The 26738-nt window shown below is 38.2% G+C and overlaps 2 protein-coding genes and 2 long non-coding RNA genes across 4 annotated transcripts; 3 read left to right on the plus strand and 1 right to left on the minus strand.

Moving 5' to 3' along the window:
* Window positions 1–17269: 17269 nt before the first annotated feature.
* LOC124254570 (putative nuclease HARBI1) lies at window positions 17270–18596 on the plus strand. Its single transcript, XM_046688395.1, has 2 exons — window positions 17270–17972; window positions 18458–18596. Exons 1-2 carry the CDS (start codon window positions 17416–17418, stop codon window positions 18594–18596), a joined length of 696 nt encoding a protein of 231 aa, XP_046544351.1. The 5' UTR covers window positions 17270–17415.
* A 1901-nt stretch (window positions 18597–20497) lies between these two features.
* Window positions 20498–21382, plus strand: LOC124254579. The gene is made up of 2 exons (XR_006892492.1): window positions 20498–20540; window positions 21207–21382. It is a non-coding gene; the product is annotated as an uncharacterized LOC124254579 (long non-coding RNA).
* On the minus strand, window positions 20684–21683 carry LOC124254578. The gene is made up of 4 exons (XR_006892491.1): window positions 21518–21683; window positions 21195–21291; window positions 20935–21004; window positions 20684–20738 (listed from the first exon to the last, which is right to left on the minus strand). It is a non-coding gene; the product is annotated as an uncharacterized LOC124254578 (long non-coding RNA).
* Window positions 21684–23305: 1622 nt separating this feature from the next.
* LOC124254572 lies at window positions 23306–23641 on the plus strand. The gene has a single exon (XM_046688396.1). It carries the CDS (start codon window positions 23306–23308, stop codon window positions 23639–23641), a length of 336 nt encoding a protein of 111 aa, XP_046544352.1.
* Window positions 23642–26738: the final 3097 nt, after the last annotated feature.

A 26738-nucleotide genomic window follows, 5' to 3' on the forward strand; every position in this document is an offset into this window, starting at 1 on the left:
CTCAAGGCCTATTTAAAGACATTAAGTAATGGATAGTACCAACATGTAAAGGAGGCAAAAGTGTTTAATCTACAAAAGAGGCACATGTCGGGATTTTCAAAAGGATCTGAATGTGTTTGGCTATGTTGCTCTACTACGGCAAGGACTCCAAGAATGGTGTTCCCATAAAGTACCAGTCGAATCGAATCAAATATTTGGAACCGAATCCCGGTTATTCTCATAACACCCCGGGTGTCTAGCCAAACGCTTCCGAAATCTTGCGGCATTAAACTCAACTCACTCCTTCACTTTGTCAGGATCGTACAATGAACTTTTCTTTTTGTTTCAGCAATATCACGTCGGGGGACACCAGAAATAGGCTTCACACATTGTACCCATGGGGGGAATCGAACCCGGGTCTTAGGCGTGACGAGCGAACGCTTTAACCACTAGGTTATCCCACAAACACATGTGAATATGTAACTATAATGAGTATATGACTATAAGTTTCCCATAAAGGTAAAGCACAGAATCTTTTCACAGCAAATACAAATATTCATGTTACCTTCAATAAATTTCCTCCACCATTTCAAAAGTTGAGAAAGCCAAATACACATGGCGAAAGAATGTCACAACCCGAAGGTCAACTCAAGGTCAAGATAAAATACGTTTCGGAAACCGGAACACATGTAAACATTTATTTGTCTCCATGATGAGACAAGAAGAAATCCCTTCAAAATCCCTCGAGAACAACTATTCCCATGATACCTTGTTCTTATAATCCATTTCGAGTTCTACCCCTACCATCTCCGCTACTATCTGGTTCCTAATGCGGTTACATTGATTTGTTTTCTCAAATATTCATTACTTGAGAACTTGCCACTACATTACGGAATCCCCTTCCCCTGATGGCACACTTAACTAATTGCGTCAGATTTTTATCTGCTTTCTCAGCTTTTAACGTCTGTAAAATACCCACAGAGGGAAACTCATATCTTGAGGAGGTATCCTCTACCTGATAGGAAACCCAGTGCCTTTCTCGGGCGATCGAGTAATTGTTAAAATCACCATCACCCATTGGACAACCAACAAGGCCATTCTAGTAAGCCATTCCCCCGCGAGCCATTTTCCGTCCCATTCTGAAAGAGGGTACTTCTACGAGCTAATCCAATTTGTACCACTTTTTCTAAGCTTGAATTTGCAGTGGTTTGCTACAACTGTAACATTAGACGGATTGCTCTTTTGCTTCGCATTTACAATAAATAGAGTCTAGCAATCCAATGTAGCATTGTCCAAGCTGTTCCACGACTTGCTTTGATGACATTGACTCTGCGACTTTGGCGTATAATCATTGACGTGCTAACGTTGGAGTTGAATGCAGTACATGGAGGACTCTATATATTGCTGCAAAGGCAGTAAAACTAATTAGGTTTGAGATTTAGTGGCAAGGAAGGTTTGAATAGGACGTGGCACACGATTGAAATTGCCAAGAAACATTTGCTCCTTCATGAAAGTTTAACAACTCCGGAAAGATGTCATGCTACAATGTCAATCATGAAAGCAATGTCATTAAGTGTGTTTCGTTTAAAAATATAAACGTTTCTGCAATTCGTGTTTCAACATGTCTCACTTAACCGCTCCTACTGAAAGGATGGATGTTATATTTCACACCCTTGCGCTGAACTTAAATACACTGCTGAAAAGCTTCTTCAAATCCCTCACTATTCCTCATCCATCTAACTCAAAAATAGTTTAAATGTATTTAAATTTTCTTCTCTGGAGGCGAGACCGGAATGATGCCATATATTGATTAAATCATAATAATTGACAGTTTAAAATATTGGCCATGAAATGCTTCAATGAATGCACTTAATTGCCACCCTTAGGCCCTCGGTTCTGATTCAGTTGGCCATTAACTGATCCTATCCGTCTTTTCATCCCTGCTTCTGCTGTTCAGAAGTCAACGCAACTCACGGACGGAAACAAATGGCCCCCAACGGATTTGGGAAACGGAATCGCTTTGAGCATCTATACAAACCAGTCTCCGGAGGCCTATGAATCGTAGGGAGGCGGTCGTATTCAGATACGCCATAGCTTTTAATCATGTTAGGATAATCTAAAGATGACGCATCATTATGTGTTTGCAGTTGTAAGTGATGAATGATCGATGTATTGGCTCCATGCAAAGGCTGACGCCACGCATGAACAGTTGGATAAACATCGGCTTTGGTTATTTCATAACGCGTCTTGCCGAGGCATCGTTCAGAGTCCATATAATCCTGTAACAAGCTGTCTGTTCTTTGACCCTAATACCGTTCTTGTGGCCAGACGTTCAGGCTACGGTCCCTTGTGAGATACGCCGCCAGACCATGCTAATATAATGAAAACTATTCATGAGTCTAGCGGTTTATCATATTAACGGTATAACTTGCAACGTAATCGAATTAGGTATGCCCGCCATCTGTGTAGATCCAAGTCAACATCAACATCAATTACTTATTTGTCCTCATCGTTGTTAGCACATATCGTGGCTACTATAGTCATTATTCATGTGATTATTACTGATACGTAAACAGCGTATGCGGGGTACAGAGTGCTGGATATATATCATTTGAAAACAATGTTTCGCTGAAAAGAGATTTGTCGTACAGTTAACTGAAATTGAAAGAATAAAGATAATACACAGAACAAATCTGTTTTCATCGACGCTACAGATGAATTGATGTCTGATACAATGTACCTTTACTGTATCACAAAAGTGAGAAATGGAAATGGGCTTCACACATGGTACCCATATCGGTTACACTTTAAACATTAGGCTATCCCACTGCTCAAAGTATTCAAGAAGTTGAGTTAGCGTAAAGCCACATATGTTTTAACGTGTATCAAGAAAAGAAACATGAAATCTGAAGTTATTTATTTTGTCGAATTCGTCTTTTAAACGATACGTATGAAACAAATAACTCTTGCTGGCAAGACTATGCAGACTGACAGATTTGAAAATATGGATATATTTCATTCATGTTTTGTTAGCGCAAATGGAAAACTTCAGTCTCAGCAATATTACGTCCCTCCAGTACTATAACATTTTAATCAGATCTTGTTATTTTCTTCATTCTATTATACTGGTAACCTCGCTGTTTTTATGCGTCACAAACTACATCACTCTCTGGCAATATCATAAAACACGGTTATTGTCATTGATGATAAGAATCATTCTGCATCATAGAAACACGATACTCCCGAAGGTGATGCATTTCATTATACCAACAGGAACATGGGCATTTTAGTCCAATAATGAAATTGATTCTAATCCCGCGTCAAGCATTCGAAGGTAAGGCTCTGAAGAAGTAGACAATTCCATTGTCTATAGCAACTATCTATGCATTAGATATGTAATTGTTCTAATGCATTACATGAGTTTCAGAGCCTGAAGGAGAGGCAGTATTGATATCCACCGAGGCGGATCGTTCAACCTGACTCGCTATTGCAATGCATTGTAATTTTGTGCAATGACGATATTAAAGTCCATGCACTAAGGTTTATAGACAGACTTCGATCAAGTCCATATGAGTGAAAACGTGTGAAGGTACCATTTCTCGGAGATGTATACCACAATATTGACTTGGTAATTGAACATAATATGCGCAAGAGATATGTCGGACCAGAGATCTGGAAGTCGGGTTTCTTCTGTCTGGCTGTTATTGTCGGGAGATATTTCATATCAATTGTCCATATTGCCATTACACCGTTATTCCATCTCTATAGTCTACTCAATAGCAGAGAGTCGGACTCAGCGATCAGTACGTAAGACAATAGCAGAACGGACGGCTGTCGGATACAGATGGCCCTCGGGAAGGTGTATATGATCACATCACATATTTTACAGTTATAGTCTAGTGCATAGCTATTAGTAATGTGAGTTTGGCTTTCTGGGAGTATAAAGCATGCAGGAAAGTGGGGTGTGGTCTTTGCCCCGTTCCACAAATTCGAGCATTTTAACGACCATACTTCACGCTTGAAAATACCTTACGACAGTCGAGGTGCTAAATATTCGGTAGGGATCCAGTCCATTAACCACAGTAATTTGTTGTCGAAAATATATTGAACGAACTTTCCGTCAAAATTAGAAACCTTATATGAACTGTGATTATATCCTACACTCAAATATTCTAGGGTTCGTGAATGATTAGGGGATATTGTATATCATTGTGTGATCATTTTTCACATAGTTATGAAAACTCGTTTTCAATGATTAATATGAAATGAAACAAATCCTTTTGTGAAAATGATGGATGCGGTGTTTTTCAGTATACAGCTATGTAGCTTCATAATGAATTTGGAAGCAAAAGGGCAGCTAGACTGCTGAAACCAGATATTAATTGGTCACCCCTCACGAAGTTGTCAAAGTTTAAGCTGTCTGTTGTCCCTAAGACGAAAATGTATAGGTATAGGCAGGTGTGTTGAATAGAATTACTCTCTTTTTAGTATTTGTATGTGTGGTTTCGTCCCGAATATGTGAAGTGAACTTCTCGTAATAACTTGCAACTGTCCACATCACTTTTTGAAAATATCTCCCGAAAGTCACTGAGGTAGGCGTACTTTGGTTTTTAAACTCTAGATCAGAAAATACTTCATTTTCCAAAACGTGTAATTTGAAACAAGGGATTAGTTTAAAAATTATTTTATCCTTATTTCATATTTTCGGACCAAAATACGCGTCCCTAAATGTACAACATTCGTCAGTCATTGACATCTGGTCCAAACATTAAGGTCAGCCTTCAACAAACTGGGAACTTTAAAATCATAATGGATGCACCAATACAGAAGGTGAAACTATTGGATGCACAAATTGAAAAAGGAAAAAAGAGAATATGAAAAGAAACATTTTGTCCAAGACAGTTGTCAACCACCTTTGACAACTGTGTGGTCGTTTCTATTGGTATGACATCACATTACATCACAATAACTTGTAAGCATCGCTACATATATTTTTTTATATAAAAGTTATACATCAAATAATGTCACTTGAAAGGCATTTTGTTAGACGTGGAGACTTCTTGCAGCATCAGGTATCGTCCATTGTTCCTTTGTACTTGATTTCAAAGGTCTATAAAAATCCATATAAAACATGTATTGCTGCGTCCAGCATATGTAGCACACAGGTCCTGTCTCAGAGGATACAAATTGAGGCAGAGTCTTCTTCATATACACAGAAAGTAAGCGAGACAGGTGAAGTTGATACCTTGTAGATTTTAAGAATTCAAAGGATTTCAGTAACTTTTTTGCAAAGACAAGAATCAAATTTACCTATTTCACAGAATGTGATTTGCCAACGCTGTACACCACAATCACACTCGTAAAAACACCTTCTTTGATCCAAGGAGCAGTTGTCACTAAACGTGGAGAGCATAGATATAGTTACATCAAACTTGAAAGTCATCTATACTTTACAGAGAAAACATCATGAGAATTGTTTTGTTCCAACTATATAATCTTCATGAGAAAATGGTGATAAGACTTTTAGGCTAGAAGTAGGCATACCCAGTGTCAACAATTGCGCTTCCCTTCGTCTTGGTCTTTTCAGTGTGGATATCACTCTGCTCAGATTGGTAAGATAAAATAACAAGAATAGTGACACGACGTCGAACGGAAACTTCTGACCAGTTTCCATTTTCTGACACCCTTCAACAATTTACTCACCGAACAAGAAATGAAAGACACCAATGAACCACCATATGTGTACATAAATATTTACAGTGACAAAAATCTATTCTCTCTTGGATAATGGTCAACTTTGGAGAAACAACTGAGCATGCTTATTCTACGAGGAGTTAACTGAACATTATATTACTTACTCAAAAGATGTTTTGTCAGGTTTACAGTAAACCCTTTAAAATTAGGTTTTGATGATAGTCCAAGGGATGATGTTTTTAAACCTGACGCATCAGTGACGGAAACGAGGTTGGAAACAAATCCGTACTTACATGCATCATGTGTTCACGGAAAAGTCCATACTTGACTTGCTTTTGCATGCGTTTGTCAAGCAAAAAGCTGGTATCATCATTTGACAGTGATAAACACATGCTCATAGTTTAGTCGGTATCCATAGGCGGTGGGTTTAGCCTAATGGGTAAAGCGTCCGCTTGTCACATGGAAAGCCCAGGTTTGAGTCCACACATAGGCGCAATATGTGAAACCCGTTCCTGGTGTCTCCCGCCCTGATATTGCTGAAATATTGCTAAACCTTGCTAAACCCACTCACTCACTCTCTTTCTTGAAATCGTACAGTACACTTAGCTTCACGCAGAGTTGTTTTATGATTGCGATTTTTTAAAGCAGGGAATGCATTCAATTTGATCGTTAGATGTCATACCCGGGCCTTGAGTATTCTTGGGACCCGATCACTATCACCATAACAGCCTACCATCCACCCAGGACCAGTGGAAAACAGGAGCAATATGAAGTGGGTGGTGCTCAGGTACGCGGGGCTATCAAAACGGTTTTGAGCCTAAAATACTTATGATATGTGCATGATACAAATAACTGTATGATATTGAAAACTGGTTTATATCATTCAAATAAACGTAATACTGACATGCACATATACAGTCTTACAGTTTTTGGTCCTCGAGGGCCACCCGGCGAAGCACATTGAAGAGCGATTGACATCAGTACTCGTACAGTACTGTTGTCAATCGTTCTTCAATGTTTTTCGCAGGGTAGCCCTCGACCACAAACTTTATGACTGCTCTGTACTCAAGCTTATCCATTTCTGCCGTTTCAATGGGGGTACATGTGGTTAGATGTCAAGTGACCAGAAACAAGTGACACGTGCATATCAATATTATGTTTATCTGAATGCTATAAACAATTCTACGCTGTCATACAGTTATTTTTATCATGCACATATCAGAAGTATTTCAGGATCCAAACATTTCATTGCCCCTCGTACATAGTATGCCGTGTTGGAATAGGACTGAGTGACAGTTGCTCATGGTGTCAACCACTGGGTTGTCTGGTTGAGACTTTTGCGCCGACATACAGCTGGAATAATGCTGAGTTAGACAACACACAATGGGAACATTCTGACCCTGCCTTCAATAACCTCGTTTTCTTCTGCCTTCTGTCGGATATGCCCACCTGTTTCACGAGCTCACAGTTCAATTAGACGGGGTTTTTTGTGAATATGCCGTGCTTGCCAAAGCATTTTCCTGCATGTGACACATATACGAGTATGTATAACCCTTAGGCACTGACAGTTTAATTTCCTTAGCGGTAGAAAAGCAGTTCTTTTGCATCATGCGCACAGAAAAAAGACTTGATAAAGGTTTCATCACTGCCACGAAACAATGGTCTTGTTTTTTTATTAGGTTTGTGCATATATCTGTTACCGCTTTCATATTGTTCTATCAATTATGGACTTTGAGGTATCCCCGAGACAAACGATGTCTCTTTTATGGAACCTCCTCTACTGACAACTGCTGAAAGACGTTGAGGTATTAGCATGCGGAATGCTGGAATGTCATTGAAGGCTATTACAAGAGTTGTTGTTATCACCGATCGTCTACCATTGGGCAGAAAACATCTGCAAATTAATATGCAAAGGATGGTCAGCGTTCAGTTCGGCCACGGGTGACAACTCTATGGTAGGATACAGAAGCACAAGACTCCATGCGTTCGTGTCAAGTGGCGTGGTAAAAACAGAGCGGCTTTCGCATAGTCGTTTGTCCAACAAAAGTGTCCAAAATCGCCTACGATCGGTCAGGAATGGAGTCGAACGATCTATCAGATGTCGGTTGATTTTACCAGAAAGCATTTCGAGTAGCTTGATGACAAGTTCGACGACGCTGGAATTTAACGTCATGGGGAAGGGTCCACTGGTCGAGCAAGAGTCGACTTCGTGAACTACAGACATGAATGATCAGACATTTGAATGGACAATGGTACATCACTGGCATTCCGGCCAGGGTTGTTGTTTCAAATTTCGATGACCTTCTTCATTGAACTACAAGGCCAGTCTTCATGGACGACAATGCAAGGCAACAACGTACGCGTGCGGTCGATGATTTCTTACTTTAAGAGACGACAGCAGCTCTCGGCCCACCAGGAGTCCAGATCTCAATCAAGCTCCGGTACAAAATCTTAATGTATTGGAGCAAAATCTCCATTAAAAAATGTTATGTTTATGGTAAGTATTATAAAATTATTAATAATTAAACTGAACAAACTGACAGAATGAGTATGGTTTTACGCCGCTTTAGCAATATTCCAGCAATATCAAGGGAAGGGGGCACCAGAAATGGGCTTCACACATTGTAACAATGTGGGGAATCGAACCCGTGCCTTCGGCATGATGAGCGAACGCTTTAACCGCTAGGCTACTCCCACCGCATTAAACATCAAATGACGGAAGTACACGTACAAACGACAGATGCAGAAATAAATTATTTTACAACACATCTCTACTGACAAGGAATTCATAGGATCTGCCTTCATTGTATCTTCAATGTAAAGGTTAAAAGAATGACGCAAATTAATGCACCAAATGCAACGCAAACAGTTTTTACTCATTTAGGTAGAGAGCTGCGGCTTCTTTAAACCCCGTAGCTGAAACTTGTGAACGAGAACTGACAACCCAAATCCGGGCTGTCTCAGTCAAAATTACAAAACGCACGAAATGATTAGTGCAGTTTGACACATATCGAATGCTCCCGTCCCTTGCGTTGTTTTTACATTGAATTCTCGATCCAGCATTAGCTAAGTATTGGACCGGTATGGATGAAATTCGTTAAAATCGCGAGGATTTCTTATCCTTCGATTCGTGCCAAATTACATTTCGGAAGGTCTTTTTTCTGTGGAATAATCATCTTGATCGTACCATAGCCCGGGGCAATACGTCAAAATGAAGTATTTTTATTCAATAACAACTGTCATTTTCCTCATCGTGTTTTCCAGAGGAACGATAAAATCTTATTCAATAGACCATGGCTCATTCTCTTTCTAAGGCATCGAGTTGAAAATTGTCTTCAAATATCAATATGTATCTGTAAAATGGCTTAAATTTCGTTTTACTTTAGTCAGCACTTGTGTTCATTGCGGCAGCAACGAAGCCACGTACTATCAACAGTACATCAACGTTTTATAGAGCAAAGAAAATTAGTTTTTTTATGGTCGGATTTGGTTTGCATTGGGTTAAGGTTACTTTCGAATATAATTTGCTTTAAAAAATATCCTGTATATTATTTTCCCATTTTCGCCCCCATCACCTTCTATAGAGCGTTTTGGACTCCTTCCGCAATAAAACATTTTTCCTTTTCATGACTCTTTTCATAGCCTCTTTAGTGTGTCTATTCTCTATCAAAAGTAAATTTATAAACCGAGAAAACTCAATCAGGTTAACTGACAGGCTACGGAATACATCCAAGATGCAAACTAGCGATTATCCTGGTATCCATAAGGGACACAACTCTGTGTGATAAATCATCCTCAGCTACTGAGTTTCCTGTCCATAAATCGTTGCTCACCGCACATCACTCGTTGCAATTTAAAACTATCAAGACAATCGAAGTGAAGACTTGAAATTTGGATCAGAACAAAAACGTTACGTAAGGCTGCAAACAGTGATTCCCGTATCAAATACATTATTATCGATTGATTATTCATTTCTGATTTGTTTATTTCAGCCTAAATTGTGTGTATATTCTCTTTCCCCAGGTGTTTGGAGTGGGCTTAGTGACGGTGTCTTGCTCCGTGTTTAGTGTTCTTTTTCACACGTAATAATTAATCATTCAGGGCCAAGTGCCATTTAACCTCAAGGCAGCCATGGGTGTAGCCAATCAATAGGTCATAAAGTGCGTCCTCACACGACAGTATGTCATGAAGAGCAATAGCAATATTTTCTGTGATACGAGGAGCCAAATGAATCCATGGTTGTACACGAATGTTGGCCTGTACTTTCATGATCTTGCGCTATAAATTGAACACGGCCTGTTTCATAGTTTCCCAAAGCATAATTTAGAAACAGTCCTAACAGAAAGAATTTTGTAACACCAAAAGTTGGCCTAATTTTAAAAATCGTGTCAAAAAGCAACATCCAATATCACGCCATGGGTTTGTTGAGGCAGTACCAGCGCATCTTGGTATTTAAAATCCGTCAACCAACCATTCTTTGGAATATATATTATCTCTAAAAATATTATTTGATGCAATAATAACAATAGCCAAATGGAAATTGCCAACACAGTGTGTATATAATGCTCCCATGTTGCTATTTCAGAAACCCTCCGGGAGATTTATTAGATGAAATCTGCAGCAGGAGATCTAACCAGGAGATTTTGTCTCCATAATACCTTTGAAGAGACAGGATCATTTTTGTTATGTCTGCTGACAAAACAGATTTGCCTCTTTTGCTTAGTGAACCAATGCAAATCTGGCATTATCATATAGATGTGGTAAAAAGCAATTCAGATAGTATGTATAATGAAAGGACATACCGTGGCTATTGAGATCGATTTCTTGTCTGGTATGTTGTACATGTATACGTGATCTGCATTGTTTCGGTGTCCTGAATGTGTCTAGACACCTATCAAACATCTAATATTCCACAGGATATGTATATCACGGAGGACGAACCCTGTGGGAATCCCAGGTAGGTTAGAGTTGAATATAGCAATATTTTATTCAAGGTGTTTAGAACGACAGTCAGGCTGTTCAACATTGGTGAATGATTGTTTGGTTAAATCCGGGTGCGTCTTCACGATATGCATACGCCCTATACGGCCCTCTGCATTCGCATATTCTCAGTACATATATAAAGGGTCGGTTGTGTCATATAGGACTGAAAACTCAGTGATATAGATAGCTAAGACATACTAATATAACTGTTTGTATTCACATTAATGCCACAATGTATGACAAAATTAGTGGTACACGTAATAATTAATCCTTCAGGGGCCAAATAGGTCAACAGTGGATGAAACAGTTCAGTGGGTACCCTGCAACGTTATGTTAACATAAGTTGCTGCTTAATGCAGCCACAGACATTCACATCAATGTGGTCTTTACCAACTGAGGCTTTGCTTGTTATTAGTTTTAAATTTGAATAGGAAACCTTCAATTGTATCGTCCACAACTATACGGGTGATCCTTCAACGGTTGTATTGAGCATGAATGCTGCAGATAAGCCTACTATCCATAGTCGTTTATCCAAATACTTCTGTTCCAGTACACACATTATGCCTATTCCAAATATGCCAATTTGCCTTTTGCCTAACCTGCTTTAGTTTGACTGCCAACTCCAAATGTATGTCTACTCCCATTGTAATCCGACTCTAAATAGTAAACTCTAAATGCCCGTGCCATAGGCTTTTCCTCTTTGGTATAGATATAATAACTTACTTATGCCAAAATACACCAACTAATATCATACCTAATACATACGCATCTTAAATTACCACAAATCTCGTAATGACACACCACAATCTTCTCACAATATTCCGACTCTACTTTGCCTACCCGATATGCCTACTCCATTAGCCAATACATAAGCTAATTATGTCCGTGAAAGTTCATATGTATGGTTTCTTTATCGGCATGTACAAAATACCGCATATGTGGTATTAATAATACAGGAAAACAATTTAGAAGTGGTAACATTAATATAATTACTTGACTCATCATCGAGATGACTATTCTCTAGGTCTTACCTTCAGGCTGTATTAGATCACAGACCTATTATATGTTCATGGATTTTCTTTGTCCGCATATACAGTGGAATGTAGAACATGATACACCACTCAAACATACTTAACACAATTCATGTTCGGAGTACAGATAAATGTGTTGTCATTGTGTAGCATTTCTCGTATCAATGATTTGTCGGTAATGAGAGGAGGTCAGCAATTATCATGGAATCATTTATTACTCTTGATATATGATATTGTTAACTCCTGAAACTGGTTTCTCGAGGCAATGCCACAGATCCACGCAATCTTCCCGCTGAACTGCTGCCGTGAACAATTCTGAGAATGACCAGAGCGCATGGCTTAGCACCACTTTATGCCTCGACTTTATATCAGAATTTAACTTTGTTCATAGAGCATTGTCGTATTTGGACTATGTTTTTTGCATTGATATAGTTTGATCTTGTAGTTTGTATCATTTGTAAAGTGATGGTAGTTGTATAGTGAGTGTTGTTCGGTTTTTTTTTCTTTTGTTTTTTCTTTTGTTATGGTTTTCGGGGTTAATGTCAAATCTTATACTTTGTTTGGGGTCGTCTTGTGTGGTGTTTTTACTGGAGGTGGGGGTGGCGGGGTTATTGGGTTTTTTTAATTAATATTTTTTAAAATATTTTTTTAAAGGTTGGAGGTTGGAATATTTAGTAACGGTTATCGTTCTGAAGTTTTTGAAAGGCATTTAGAAGTTGGACGAACATGAATGCATGTCACCATTATGGATAACAACTTCTTTTATTCTTTACATGACGTTCGATAGCTAATTCTTGCTTCTTCATCAGGTGAATCACCTGTATTTTTAAATGACGATCGCTGGCGCCTGAGATGGTCCATTATGTTTGATGACGTGTGTATAAAATAGTCAGAAGGCAGCAGATTCAACACATTGAACCCGATGACGTGTTAAGTGATATTGACATCCCTGACAGTGTCCTACATTTGCATCAATGTTTTCCAGTAGATGCCATTATGGCCCAAGCAACATGTCTCTTGTAATCGGAGAGGTAGTTGTTGATAAATGTGTAGGATCAAAATTGACAGCCGTCGCCCTTGGCTTTGCAAGCACGTGCTTTTGGCAGATGTAATATGACTTTATAATATGATTTTTCTGACACTTTGTAATATGGAAGGTTGTGGTTGATCAGTAAGAACTATATTCATAAAATGGCATGTATGTGATCTATAGAGAAGGGTTCCGATTGCATTAACTTCGAATGGCTTGATTTTATTTACATAGAATTTACAGTGAATGTTTGCTTGAACAGAGTGCGGGTGCGTGCGTTTACTGTTTATTTTCCATCAGGGCAATAGCTATAGTATGTATATAATTATAAGAATACTTTGAGTTTCACATATTTGATTGTTGCAGTTTGTTTTGGAAGAAGAGAAGGCATACTGGTAGCAGGAACGTTGGGAATGGTAGTTGGTATATTTGGAATAGACTTGATAGTAGGAGGTGCACACCTCCAGTGGGAAAGGGCCGAATGAAAAGAGGGTGTAATAGGAATAGGCTTGATAGTATAAGGTGTATTGTTAATATGCTTAATGGTAGTAGGTGTATTGGGAATAGGTTTAATGGTAGTAGGTGTATTGTGGATAGGCATAATGGTAGTAGGTGCAATATGAATAAGTGCTATGTAAATAGCATAATTGTCGTAGGTATAATGTGAATAGGCATAATGGTAGTAGCTTATTAGGAACAGGTTCAATGGTAGTATGTTTATTGGTAATAGGCCTAACGGCAGTAGGTGTAAGAGAAATAGACTTAACAGTGGTGTATTAGGAATAGCCATACTGTCAGGAGGTATATGGGGAAGAGGCTAAATGGTTTTACGTATAGTAGGAAAATACATAATGGGAGTAGACATGTTGGAAGAAGGCTTAATTGTGATAGGTGTATTGGGATTAGTTCGGAATAAGCGTCAAGGGAGTAGGCATATCGTGAAGACGCACTCTGATTTTAACCGATAGCCTGACTGTCGTTCATTACACTTAGTATACAACATAGGGAGTAGGAAACCGGGGTACAAAGGAATGGGGTATGGCTGTAGTAGGCATATAGGTATTGAGAATATGCGAATTCAGATTATTCGTTGGCATATCGTAAACACGCACTCGCGCTTCGCCAACGACGATAAATGGTTGATATGTGTAACGTACCTGAGATACCAGCAGGGTTCGTACTTCGTGATATACATATCCTGTGGAATATTAAACGTTTGATAGGTGTCTAGACACATTCAGGACATCGTTACAATGCAGATCACGTATAGATATACAAAATACCAGACAAGAAATCGATCTCAATAGCCACGGTATGTCCTTTTATTATACATACTATCTGAATTGCTTTTTACCACATTTATATGATAATGCCAAATTAGCATTGGTTCACTAAGCAAAAGAGGCAAATATGTTTTGTCAGCAGACATAACAACAGTTTTTCATGACTAGGTGTATGAATAGTTAACATAATCTCATGCTTATGTCTGCCCCAAAAGGTTGGGGTTTTTTGTTTGTTTTTTGTTTTGTTTTGTTTTGTTTTGTTGGAGTTTTTTGGGGGGTTGGGATGGGGGCGGGTGGAGGTAATAAGGATATTTTGATATGAAACAAAAACTCATTACTGTCTTTTAACACACACCTAACACGTTCCTTTGATGCGAAGAAATACATTTGTGACAACAAGAATCCAACAAACCATTGTACACCTAAAATGAGGGAACACACATCCAATATTCCAGGTTATTTCAGACCATGGTGTTACCTATATTGTATGGCATTAAGTCACACATGTAACGAAGACTCATCCGTTTTGTACATTCATGACCTTTGAGCTGGGTTTAAAGTCTCTTAGAACTCTCGTAGTCTGAATAATCATCCTGAACAATTCCTTTTCCGAACAATAACATCTCGACATCACATGGTCCAATTGACAAATCCACATTAATCCAATCACACAATGTGTCAATTGCTCCGCAGAAAGTGAAGATCAAAGGTCACGGGTCAACATCTGGCAGCGTTGACATAAAACAGAGAAGCGTTGTTTGAAACACGACCCGGATGATGAAAAACCTTCTTCTTTTTTTATCTTTTTTCTTTTGGGCGTTTGTGATATTTGTCAAGGTGATTCAATCAACACAAAGGAATCTAATCCATAATTTACAGTGGTAGCTTTGCGTGTTGTCGATTACAAGGTCTGTTTTACACATTTCTGGGCAGATCTTGTTAAACGCTGTACTGTGTCGTTTTATGATTCGCTGTACATTGCTACTGAACCCGAAATTCGCATTTTGAGTGGCCATTGATGTCTTGATCGTGACCATCATTATACCATGTGTTCTCGTGTTTGTTTTCGTATGACTGGTGCGTGCGTGCCTGCGTTTGTCTGTACCAACACATAACATTCTTTAACATGCTTTAGTGTGCCGCGGCCAGGGGTTCGAACCACCGAATTTCCGTGCTCTGGGCAAACGCTATATCCACTGTACCACGTAGGTGGTCCGTCAAAGCTTTGAACACTTTGAAGAAATATGTTTCTAACTCGATAGTTATCTGTATGATAATACTCATTCATTCTATGAATGAAAATAAATTTGTTTAACTGGATTGAAGAAAGAGACCACACGTACCACTACAGACTGAAATGTTTTTAATCAATGTTCTTTCTTAATGAAACGAGTTCCTGTGAACCACCGGTGTCCATATGTGTCCTTAGAGATTGTTCCCAGCACCACACGTCTGTGCAATTCCAACTGGATTTGATGATGAGTTATATACAGCGGTTGCTTGTCAGCCCCACATCCATGCAATATTCTCTTATTCAGTCTGCAAGTCAGAAGTCATCTTTTGTATTTCGCAATGAAGGAAAGTTGATTCAATATCTAAAGTAGCGACCATACAGAGATTTTGTTGAATTTATTCATTATAGGTAGAAGCACTATAGGCATTTAACTGTATATATTTTAGTATCGCTGCGGATTCTTCCAGAATCTCGAGTTAACAAAGGCTTTGAATGTCTCAATTCTGTTCAGGAACAATATATTGACATGTACAAAGGCACGTTCTCATACGTTTGAAGGTTACACTTTAATCAATAACAGCGTATAGGAAGATGTACGGGAATCACCAAATTACGGATAATTTGTGGCAAGAATATGCACTTGGAGAAAACCTTATTCCCTTGTCCCTATCCAATAACATGGACTAGACTATACTTCGCTGGTGCCCATTTACAGTGTAGGTCTAGACATATTAATTTGCGGTTTTGTATAGGGACTGGATATATTTGTCAGCCACAGCTGCGAAACAAGATAGTTTTTTAATTAAAGGTATGAGCCGAAATTTTTTTTCAACTACGTGTTTGTGTGCCAATGACTATTTTTCCAAAGTATTTCCTTGGACAACTTTTTTACATTGTATCCTTGCCAACAAATACACTCTCTTATCAAGCGGGATGTCAGTTATTAGTAAGACTCACGTTGAAATCTTTACCTTTTAATGCAGAACCCACTTACACAAGTAAAGTAAAGAGGTAACCTTTGTGTAACTTTTGTTTAGAAAGTGGTCGCCAAGCCCCAGTTTGATTACCACAATGCATTAACATTGACGTGGAGTCCCTAAAAGACAATTTCCAATAAACTTCATAGCAATCAAACGTTGCAAGTGTACAAAGGTAAGTTAAGGTCGGATTACAACTTCATGAAGATCTGTTCATGTCAAATTAACAATTTATTACCCTATCAGGGTCGGTACGCTATACCATGCTGGGATTGGTCAGTAACAGACATTATTAATTGAAATTAATTTGAATTGAAAGTATATAAATACACACAGCTGCAAAAGTAAACGTTTACGTGTGTAAAACCAATCGGGCTTATTCCCGCCGGTAACTTCGGCTCTCATCGTGTGCACAGTTTCGACCAAGCCCTAGAGCAGCGTTACACTATATATACATCTAGAAATATAATTAAGGTAAACAACCGTCTTGGTGGCGTCCGTCTACACACAGTAAGAGTATGTGAATTATTAACTCAGTTCATTCATGAAGTCACCTTACTCACCTACCTCTATCACTAGCCCAACTTAAAGACACCCCATCGGTTAGCAAGTGCAAGAATGTGGGTAGGTTTCGTCCCCTTGGAAATTAATTCCGTCATCCTAAAATACAGACATTTGAAAATTTTATTGCAAGGTATAACCTTGTGATCCCGGGGCTATGAAGACGACGGACACGAGCGAGATTTACAGGTCGGGTTAATTAAGTGGACCTGCTAGTGCACAACCTTGTCTCAGTGCAAGAAGATGAGACCCTGAGTGTCTGTTATTACAGTTGATGCATGTAGAATTATTGTTACAGTATGAAACTGAAGACTGTACACAGACTGATCTGGAAAACCATTTTGCTAAAGTATCGGTGCCATGGTTAGACTCTCAAAAATCACTTTCCTTAGGAGGGGAGCTGACGTATAATGAAGTTCTTGAATCACTAAAACTGAAAGAGTCCTGGGTCCCGTTGTACAAAACAACCTTAGCTCTAAGGCTACCTTATTTCCTTAAGTTTTAACCTTAGGCCTTTGCTAAGGTTGACGTCCCGTTGTACGAATCTACCTTACGCTAAGGTAGCCTTAGTTAAGGTGAAAATTTAAGGTTAGTCCGACCCAACCTTAGTGTGGCTAAGGCTGACATTTCGAGTAAATACAATATGGCTACATTCTTGTTGATGCATGATGAAACTAGAAAAAGTTTGAGAAAACAGCGTGTTTTCCGAGACAGAACCATCCAACTAGAAACTCTGACTGACTTAGAACTCATATCCCGGTATAGACTCACACGCGAAGCTATTTTCTGCCTTGTGGACAAAGTTCGCCCAATGGTCGAAAGACCGACACAGCGTTCCCACGCTATGACAGTCGAATCACAAGTCCTCTTAACTTTGAGATATCTGGGAAAAGGAGGATTTCTTTCTGAAATTGGAGATTTACATGGTCTGGACAAATCCAGTGTTTCTCGGGGCTTCCATTGCACGGTGAATGCAATATGTACGGTGTTAGACAATATTACTTTTCCCTGGAGTCTAGAACAGCAAACTAAAGTTAAACAAGATTTCTACCGAGTCGGTCATTTCCCCAAAGTTCTCGGCGCTGTAGACGGAACACTTATTCCAATCAAACGACCTTCACCAAACGAGGAAGCCGCCTACGTATGCCGCAAGGGATACCATGCAATCAATGTGCAAGCGATATGCGACAGTTCTCTCCGGTAAGATATAAACTAGACATACATTTACGTCTAAAGTTATCATATTTAGTTACACTTGTTTTCGATATCTACCAAGTACTATCTCTTAATGTTGAAAGAAAAATGATGAACTGGTTAGTGGTCCGCAAACTACGCATCTCTGTTTACATTAGCAACGGCCTTTGACCCTTACAAACGAGCCGAAACTACTTTCTTGTCAAATGAAACGAGCTGCATTTTCAGTCTGTTTTAAATTAGTAATTTATTGTACCCATTTATACAGCAATCGTTTCAGGATTATTTTCTGTCAGAATTCATTTAGTTTAAGTAAATAAATTCTTTTTAAACAAACATTTTGCTCCAAATTATTCTGTGCACGGTGTTGATTTTACTGATTTGACAGGTCAGCAAGTTACAGAAGAAGTTGCAGGAATATCGGCGTGAAAGTAATAAGTTAGAAAGAAATACACTGTCATCGGTTACTTTAACGACGTTCACCATTTCAGTTTTACCAACGTGGTTGCCAAGTGGCCTGGTTCAACTCATGACTCCCTGATATGGAGTAACAGTCAAGTTGGCATGAAGATGGAAGAAACTGCACCTGATGGCTGGCTACGCAGCGATTCACAGGGTAAAACCATTTAACCATAGTCATCAGTATATGTTGTGGTAGTTATACGTTTGAAGTGCAGTAAACAGATATATCATTCCTGTGTAGCCCAAGTATAATCGCTGCTATACCAATTATTGATATCATACATTTAAAAAAAATTAATGTTATGTACCTCATACTCATTGTACAGATATGCATGCAGACCTTGGATGCTGACCCCCTTAGCAGATCCTCAGACAAAGCCAGAACAGAGGTACAATGCAGCCCATATCAGGACAAGGAACACAGTTGAAAGGGCATTTGGAGTGTTAAAGTCAAGATTCAGGTATTATATTCATGGTTCCATTTGTGTATGAATGGTGATATGACAAAATATAGATATATATAGTATTACTCTTTGGATTAAGAATAAGCTAAAGGCTTCTTGATTTCCTCCTTTTTGTTATATATTCCATTGTATAAGTGCACCAGGATAGTTCGATTATCTTTTGAGCTGTAATATTCATAATGTACATGAGAATATTAAATTTATATCTGTGTGTTAATTTAAAGAATAATACAACCAGTGAAGAACATTAATGTTTCACCTGATAAAGAATATCATTTATTTGTTTATGGAAAATTTAGTTGAAATTGAACATAACTAGAAACTGTACAAACATAATATTTAAGGCATAACTTTTTACCGTAACTACAGTAATGTTTATCTGACTTTTCAGATGTCTCCATAAGTCTACTGGATGTTTATGGTTCAGTCCACAAAGATGTGTGGCTGTAATCATGGCTGCTTTCAAGCTGCACAACTTCTGCATAGACAAAAATATTGCACCACCACCAGGATGACACTGACATGGAAGTTGATCATGCTACTGGGGAAAACTGTCCTGTCTCTAGCCAGGATGGATGTTCAACAAGGAGGAAGCTGATTGCAGAGAGATTTACATAGACTGTAAGCAAACAAAATACAGTAGCCATAGGTTGATTAAATGCATGTATTTATGTTTATTACAGTAACATAGATGAACATGTATTTGCAGATATCAAAATAGATAACAACAAAAATTATGAATATTTTGCTTTTAAACACAGGTAAGATGCACATGGGATGTTATCATGGTTAGGAAGAATACATAAATTGGATAACTGGGAAAAGAGTATTGGGAGATTTGTTGCCTGGATTCATCAGCATATGTTGCAGCAGTTGAAATTTTGCAGTTTCTCCAGATCAAGTCTTTCTCGCTCTAAAGTGAGATGGTCTTCCGATATTTTTAACATCTTCTTTTTACCTCAATCAGCTCTTTGAGGGCATCCGCTTTTGTTGTCTCCATTTCCATGATGGAGGCAACATATCTGGAAAGGCTGCTGCTTTGGGTTTTCTGCAATAAATGTTATAAAATTCAATTTATATTACATTACCAGCACTTCCATGTTATTTGCTCATTGATCAACATTCTACATTTCATTCCGATAAAAAATGTACGAAGAAATCAATTGTAGAGGCCTTAAAAAGTATTTGTAAACACATTGTATTTATTATTGATATTATTGAGAATTCTTATTCCATGATGATATGGATAGAAAAAAATAGTTTTGGCATGTTTAAATAACATTTCATGCAACATATTTAACAATTTCATACCAGATTTTCTTTGCCTGCCCCTGTTCAAGCTTTAGGTCCTTATCTGTAACATCCCAGAAAATACATCTGTTTTAAATAAATATTAAAATGCCTAATATAACTATTAAACGACTAATGTAACATCACATTAATATCCTAGAGAAACAGTAGAATTTAAACAACACTCCAATTGTTTTATTTATCATTTTTTACCATTTGAGGCTGAATTATGACATGGCTGATCTGCTGTTTCCACAGGTTCAGCCATAGAGGTAGCCTCATCACCATTGATGGTTCCATACATTGATATAGGACCTGCAAAGGAATTAAAGGACTTAAAGTTCTGTCAATACACATTGTAAGTACATATATATGACATTTTTAAGCTGTGACTAACTGACTTGATGACAAATTTAACTTTTAAACATGCCTTTAAAAATATTAATTAAGCATACCAGGTGTTTCGTTGCTCTTCCTCTCATCGCTGGTGAAGGCCGAATCAAGTAGTCTTCTGTGGGAAGGCCACTATCACTGACCATGTTCAGTGTTTGAAAAACTGAAAGATTTATGTTATTTATTACCTAATCATCTATGTAATGTCAGACCAAGCTAATATTCATATGACTATCAGTAATAATTATTGAAAAATACACAATGCAACAGAGGAAATGATTTGAAAATATTCAATCAGCTTAAAGATTGTTTTAACGATTTGGAACATATTCTGACATTGATTGAGAAAAAACACTCACTTTCATCAACCTCAGACTCCAATCCACCAGTTATCCCTTCAATTTGGCACTGTGGAATCAGTGATACAACCTAAAAACATAAATATTTATATTTCAATATGTGTGTACTAGGAAGGAATAAATCAACAGATGTGAATATAATGTTGTAACCCTGCAGGGAGTGGTGGTGGTTGTTATGAGAGAACACTTTTATCATAGCCTTTATATCCTGGTATCCCTGAATTAACATTGTCAAAATGAAATTAAAACTTAATGATTACTTTAAATTCCAGATCAGTCAGAGGTACTGGAGCTGGACCACCTCCGGTTTTGGATGATTCTTTTCTGACATCCATGGCTCTTCTTTTCACCTGAGATCTGTAAATTAATCATGTGAAAATTAGTTATTTCCTGACATATCCAATTCACATTGTAAATAAAAAGCTTATTTTTATGTTTTCAAATACTAGTAATTGTTTGTCCTTTTTGCTTAAATAATGTTATTATACATCAAAACAACAGAACTTAATTTACCACAACCTACAATGGCATGCACATGTAAGCGCACACGCACACACACACACACACACTTTCTGACACTTACTTATAATCATTCCATTTTTTTCTTAGTTGTGCCCCTGTTCTTTCCACTGAAGAGCAAGCACTTATCCTGGAACAGTGACAATAATATGATATATTTCATATATCCAATGAACGTCATATTTAATTTGTCTATCACTTTTAATTTCCAAGAAGTATGTCTCAGCAAACCTGCAGTGTATACAAAAAAATATCAAAATTAAATCTTTTCAGCAGAAATACAAATAGAATGCCCAGGGGGGGGGGTTGTGAACTTAGTATCATAACATAAATGATACATAGACAAGCGTGCGATTACAAAACATTCAATGCTATCTGCTAAGATAAAAAATGAAGACACTTACTTTGCAGCTATTGCATCCCTCCTTCAGTTTAGTTTGGTTGGTAATAGATGAAGAAAAAGATCCAAACAAGATGTGGCTTCGACACTTCACCTCATCGGCCAGCATTGTTAGCTCGCTCGGTGTATAGTTTGACAACCTGTTCCGTTTTCGTGCACTGCTAGTAGACGCCTCTGCCATGCCGAAGTATTGATAACACTAGTCGTCTGCTGATACGAGCAGGGGAGATAACTCACAACCGTAACTACGGACATAATTGTATCTCCGGCACTAAAGATTTCAACCTTAGCTAAGGTTGACGCTAAGTATCCTTCCAGAGTTAAGGTTGACCAAAGGTAGCTTTGTGCAACGGGCGTAACTTTATGTTAAGGTTACCTTAAGGTCAACCTTAGTGACTAAGTTCAACCTTAGTAAAGGTTGTTTTGTACAACGGGACCCTGGCCCAGAAGTATTTATAGTTAGACCTCAATAAATATTTGATACATGCTTTAAATTATGCATTATAAAATAGGCGCCTTTTCTACTAGCCAAACACAAGACCTAATCACTTGCTTACCTAAAGAAAACAAATCAAACCTCTTTCTAAAAAAATGGCCCCCTATTATTCTTTTAAGTACTACTTATATATTAGCAGCATCGACATTTGCATATAGGATAAACCCAATTTTACCACTGATTATCCATGAGGATCAAAAGGGTTTTGTATCGGGTAGTGTCACTGTGCCAACTACCATCCAGGGAGACTGGACGGAAAATGATCCAGATTAGTAACCAACCACATTGTTGATACAACCATTTATTAAAGCTAAGTTCCCGCTCAAGCATGAATGAATTTGAACCCCAAGCACAACAACAAGCCGCTAAAAACAACACGTAGCTAGCTAAGTAAACTCGCCTTAATAGACCAGCTCAGGGATCAGACCATATATCGACCGGTGACACCTAATGAGTGGGGAATAACGGTTGTATCCCATTACCCCTACATCCCAGTACCCCTACAATTATTTAAAACAACACACGGCATTTACCTGTCTGGCATAATGAACTTACCCATGGGAGCGATTAAAGTGTTGTGTATACAAATTAGAAAGGATTAAGGTGTTCTTGGTTAGAGAAAGTTTGTTAAGTTGAAATGAAGTAAATGTTGAAATTGACACTGAGATGAGACAAGTAATTTGAGATGACTTAGCATGGTATATAAATGTTGGAAACAAACTAACATGACATCAACATGGCTGGTCTTCGCCATTCATGCTATAGAGAGAGAGTTTCCGACTCCTGAAGTAAAGGGTTGCTTCTTCCACTACTGCCAGGCCATTTAGAGGAAGGTCCAGGATCTGGGACTTGCTGTTGCTTACAGAGAGGATCTGGAAATATCCAGATGGGTAAGAAGGAGGGCTGGACTACCCCTGTTACCCCAGAACAGTATCCAGGACACGTGGGTTGACGCCATGGACGACGCTCCCGATGTACCAAGAGCGGCCACCTTCAACGATTACATGGTGAGTACCTGGGTCGACGACGACGCAAGATTCCGTCTGCCACTGTGGAACCATCACTCAACAACAGGTCCAAGGACAAACAACAACCTAGAGGGATTCCACAACCGCCTGAACCGGGGACTCCCACATCGACACCCCAACATCTACCGATTTGTGGAGGTGATCAGGAAAGTTGAACACGCTGAGAGAGCGAAAATTTCCCATATAGACTTTGGAGCAGCACAGAGAAGCAGAAAGAGAGTGTACAGAGAGATGGAGCATCGTTTGTGTCGCCTCTTGGGCTGAAAACACCAAGCAGTTCCTTGACGCTGTGGGCCATCTCCTCAAATTGGGATAGAGACTTGTTTAAAAGACAAACATTAACATTAAAAAGTTAACATGACCTGCTGCACAGATTAATGTCACGACCAGGAAGAAATCTGTGTATTATATTCATTTATTTGTGTAATTAAATCCATAAATTAAAACATTAAATCTTGTCTTCATGTGTTTGGGCTAGTCATCATCATCACACGTTTATTACTCAAAATAATCCACCATCGGTGGTACATGAGTATAACAAAGAGGTATGTTACATACAATATGTACAACAAGATGACTAAATGATGCATCAATTAAAGTGTTTGCAAACAATCTTGATGAACTTGGATACATTTTTCAGGGTAGATATTTTACTTGAAAACAGTTGACGGAATTTCGATAAATTTGGCCAGGAACTATAAGGTTCTTTTAACAACGATTTACGTATGTCTGCAAAATAATTACATTTAAACAAATAGTGGAACTCATCTCCGATCAAATGTGAGTCACATAAGTTACAAACTCTGTGTTCTTTTGGTATATTTTGCCATCTCCCTGTTTCTATAGGGAGTTTATGGTTGCATGTTCTAAATTTTAGGATCGGTTTAGAAATAGCATCTGAGAGAAGTAGGTATTTTTTCGAAGTTTGGAGAGCGCTTCAGAACTTTATAGTATATTCCTTTAGAGGAGTTTTGCATATCGCTCGTCCACGATTGTCAAAATTGGTCCTTTAAGATAGATTCAACATTTGAAATGATCCATGAATTTGAGTATAGATGAGGGTTGTCAAAAACGTCAGGCAATCCGCACCTACAGAGAATATGTTTAATATGACTGAACCAGACACAGTTATTCGATGTTTTGTTTTGTTTAGTAATATATTGAAGAATGAAAGTTGCTATTTTGTTATTTGGATGTGATAATGTCAATTTACACCAGTACGAGATTAGTCGTTTCGAAATTTGAAGCTGAATAGGTTCCCTACCAAGCTCCCCGTACACCATGAAATTAGGGTGTTATATTTTAAAACCAATTGCTAATTTAAGAAATTTTAGATGTACTCTTTCTATCATGTCAGTCTTCTCATGTCCCCATATTTCACATCCATACATCAATATTGGTACTACTAATCTATCAAATGCAGAAAGGAGCAGGTCCAGTGGCAACTTAACATTTCTGGCACGTTTTAGTAACGCTATTGATGCCTTCATGCCAAGATCGGCTATGTGTTTAACAGCAAAATTCATACGACCATTTCTGTGTAGTAGAGTTCCCAGATATTTATAAGTGTCTACAACTTCTATTCTATCATCATATAGTGTAAACGATTTCTTATAACTAGCTGCAGGTCCGGAACCAAAAAGAATAATATTAGTTTTAGTAATATTTACTTTAAGTTTCCATATGTCGCAATATACAGCAAAATTTATTCAGTGTATGTTGTAAATCGTCATGAGTTTCAGCTAAGAGGACTGTATCGTCAGCGTAAAGTAGAACTAGCAATTTTAGATAAATAATAAACTCATCATTATTTGTTTTAATTCAATACCGACACATGCTTGTTCTTCTAAATGGGATTCTAAGTCATTTAGAAATAAAGAAAATAAAAGAGGGACAAGTTTTCTCCTTGTCTAACTCCTGAAAGACAATAAAAGAAATCTGATCTTGCAGATTCTACCATAACGCAAGATTTTATATCATTATACATATTTTGTATTAAAGTCAGTATTTTACCCTTGATACCAGTTTGTCTTAATTTGGTCCACAGTCCAATTCTCCAAACCTTATCAAATGCTTTCGAAAAATCAATAAAGGCACAAAAGAGTTTCTTTTTACATTTCTTCAAATGATTTAACAAATTATGAATAATAAACACATTATCTGTTGTGGAGAAGCCTTTTCGGAAACCGGATTGGACATGCGATATTATATCGTTATCATCACAAAATTTATTTAATCTCTCGTTTAGGATGCTAGTAAAAAGTTTACCAAAAGTAACAGGTAACAGGAAGGGGATTAGCAGTGCATTGGACCGTGAACTTTGTTGTTATAAGCTGTAGGGGTAATGGGATGTAGGGGTAATGGGAGGATACCGGAATAACAAGTACCTAACTACTGCCACTTACATGGAAAGTATCGGCCCAATAAACATCCCCAAGTGACCAATAGGACAAACAGACCAGAACAAGATATACCACCACAAAAAACAGTCTTGAGCTCCCAAGTCTTGAGCTACTCAGGTCGTCCCACGATGCGGCGAATGACAACTGGTAGCAGGCCGACATGCACAAAGTAGTCTAGACTTTCCCAAGTGTGTTGGACAACTGGCCACGTCAAGCTATAACGTAAACGCGCGGACGTCGCAGAGAACAATACACGACACGAGTTGAAAGTTTGCATCTAGCCTCTGACCAGCAAAGAAGTGTACCAATACTTGGGTACATAAACGACTATGACTAAATTGTAAGCGTATGTACAGTGAAAGGGGAATACATGTATAAGAAGAGCGCGAGCTCTACTACAAATATATATAGGTGGATAATGAGACAATAGTTTGTACAGTTTTGTAGTTAGCAAAAACCCTGATAACATAATGGGTATACATAAGAGGTATAGGTTGGAGCGGCATAAACGCTTATATCTCCCTTATAAAAACAAATACAGTGACGGAAGTCACACATACAAAAAGATAGCAAACTTCTATACAAGAGGGTACATACATAGGTGTAAAGAGGTGTTAATTATAATGCATAACATGCAAAAATTAGCAACATGGGACGCACGGCTCAACTAAATGAGCTGAATAAACAAATGCGCAGGTACTTACGGCCATGTTGCATAACACACACGCGAGTCGCGTGACAGTAGATATATAGGCTAAGTGACTAGATTTATTTATGATATATTAGACTACACATAATCAAACCAGATACCAGCCTCTGCTCCTTATTGATTTTGAAATGGCATTTGATTCTGTGGAGAGAAAATGTATACATAATGTACTTAACTGTTTTTCACTTTGGCTAAAACATTGGATAAAATTATTGTTCGAAAACATTGAAGCAAGTGAAGCTTTGGTAAT

The sequence above is a fragment of the Haliotis rubra genome, unplaced genomic scaffold, assembly GCF_003918875.1.
Source record: "Haliotis rubra isolate DU_JTF1 unplaced genomic scaffold, ASM391887v1 Scf576, whole genome shotgun sequence".
Classification (NCBI taxonomy): Eukaryota; Metazoa; Mollusca; class Gastropoda; order Lepetellida; family Haliotidae; genus Haliotis; species Haliotis rubra.

What these genes read in the sequence shown, in the direction of transcription:
- LOC124254570 (XM_046688395.1), top strand. Translation starts at nt 17,416, where the DNA reads ATGGCTACATTCTTGTTGATGCATGATGAAACTAGAAAAAGTTTGAGA. An exon ending in ATATGCGACAGTTCTCTCCG is followed by an intron (nt 17,973 to 18,457) that starts GTAAGATATAAA and finishes TCACCATTTCAG; the next exon opens with TTTTACCAACGTGGTTGCCA.
- LOC124254572 (XM_046688396.1), top strand. Translation starts at nt 23,306, where the DNA reads ATGGACGACGCTCCCGATGTACCAAGAGCGGCCACCTTCAACGATTAC.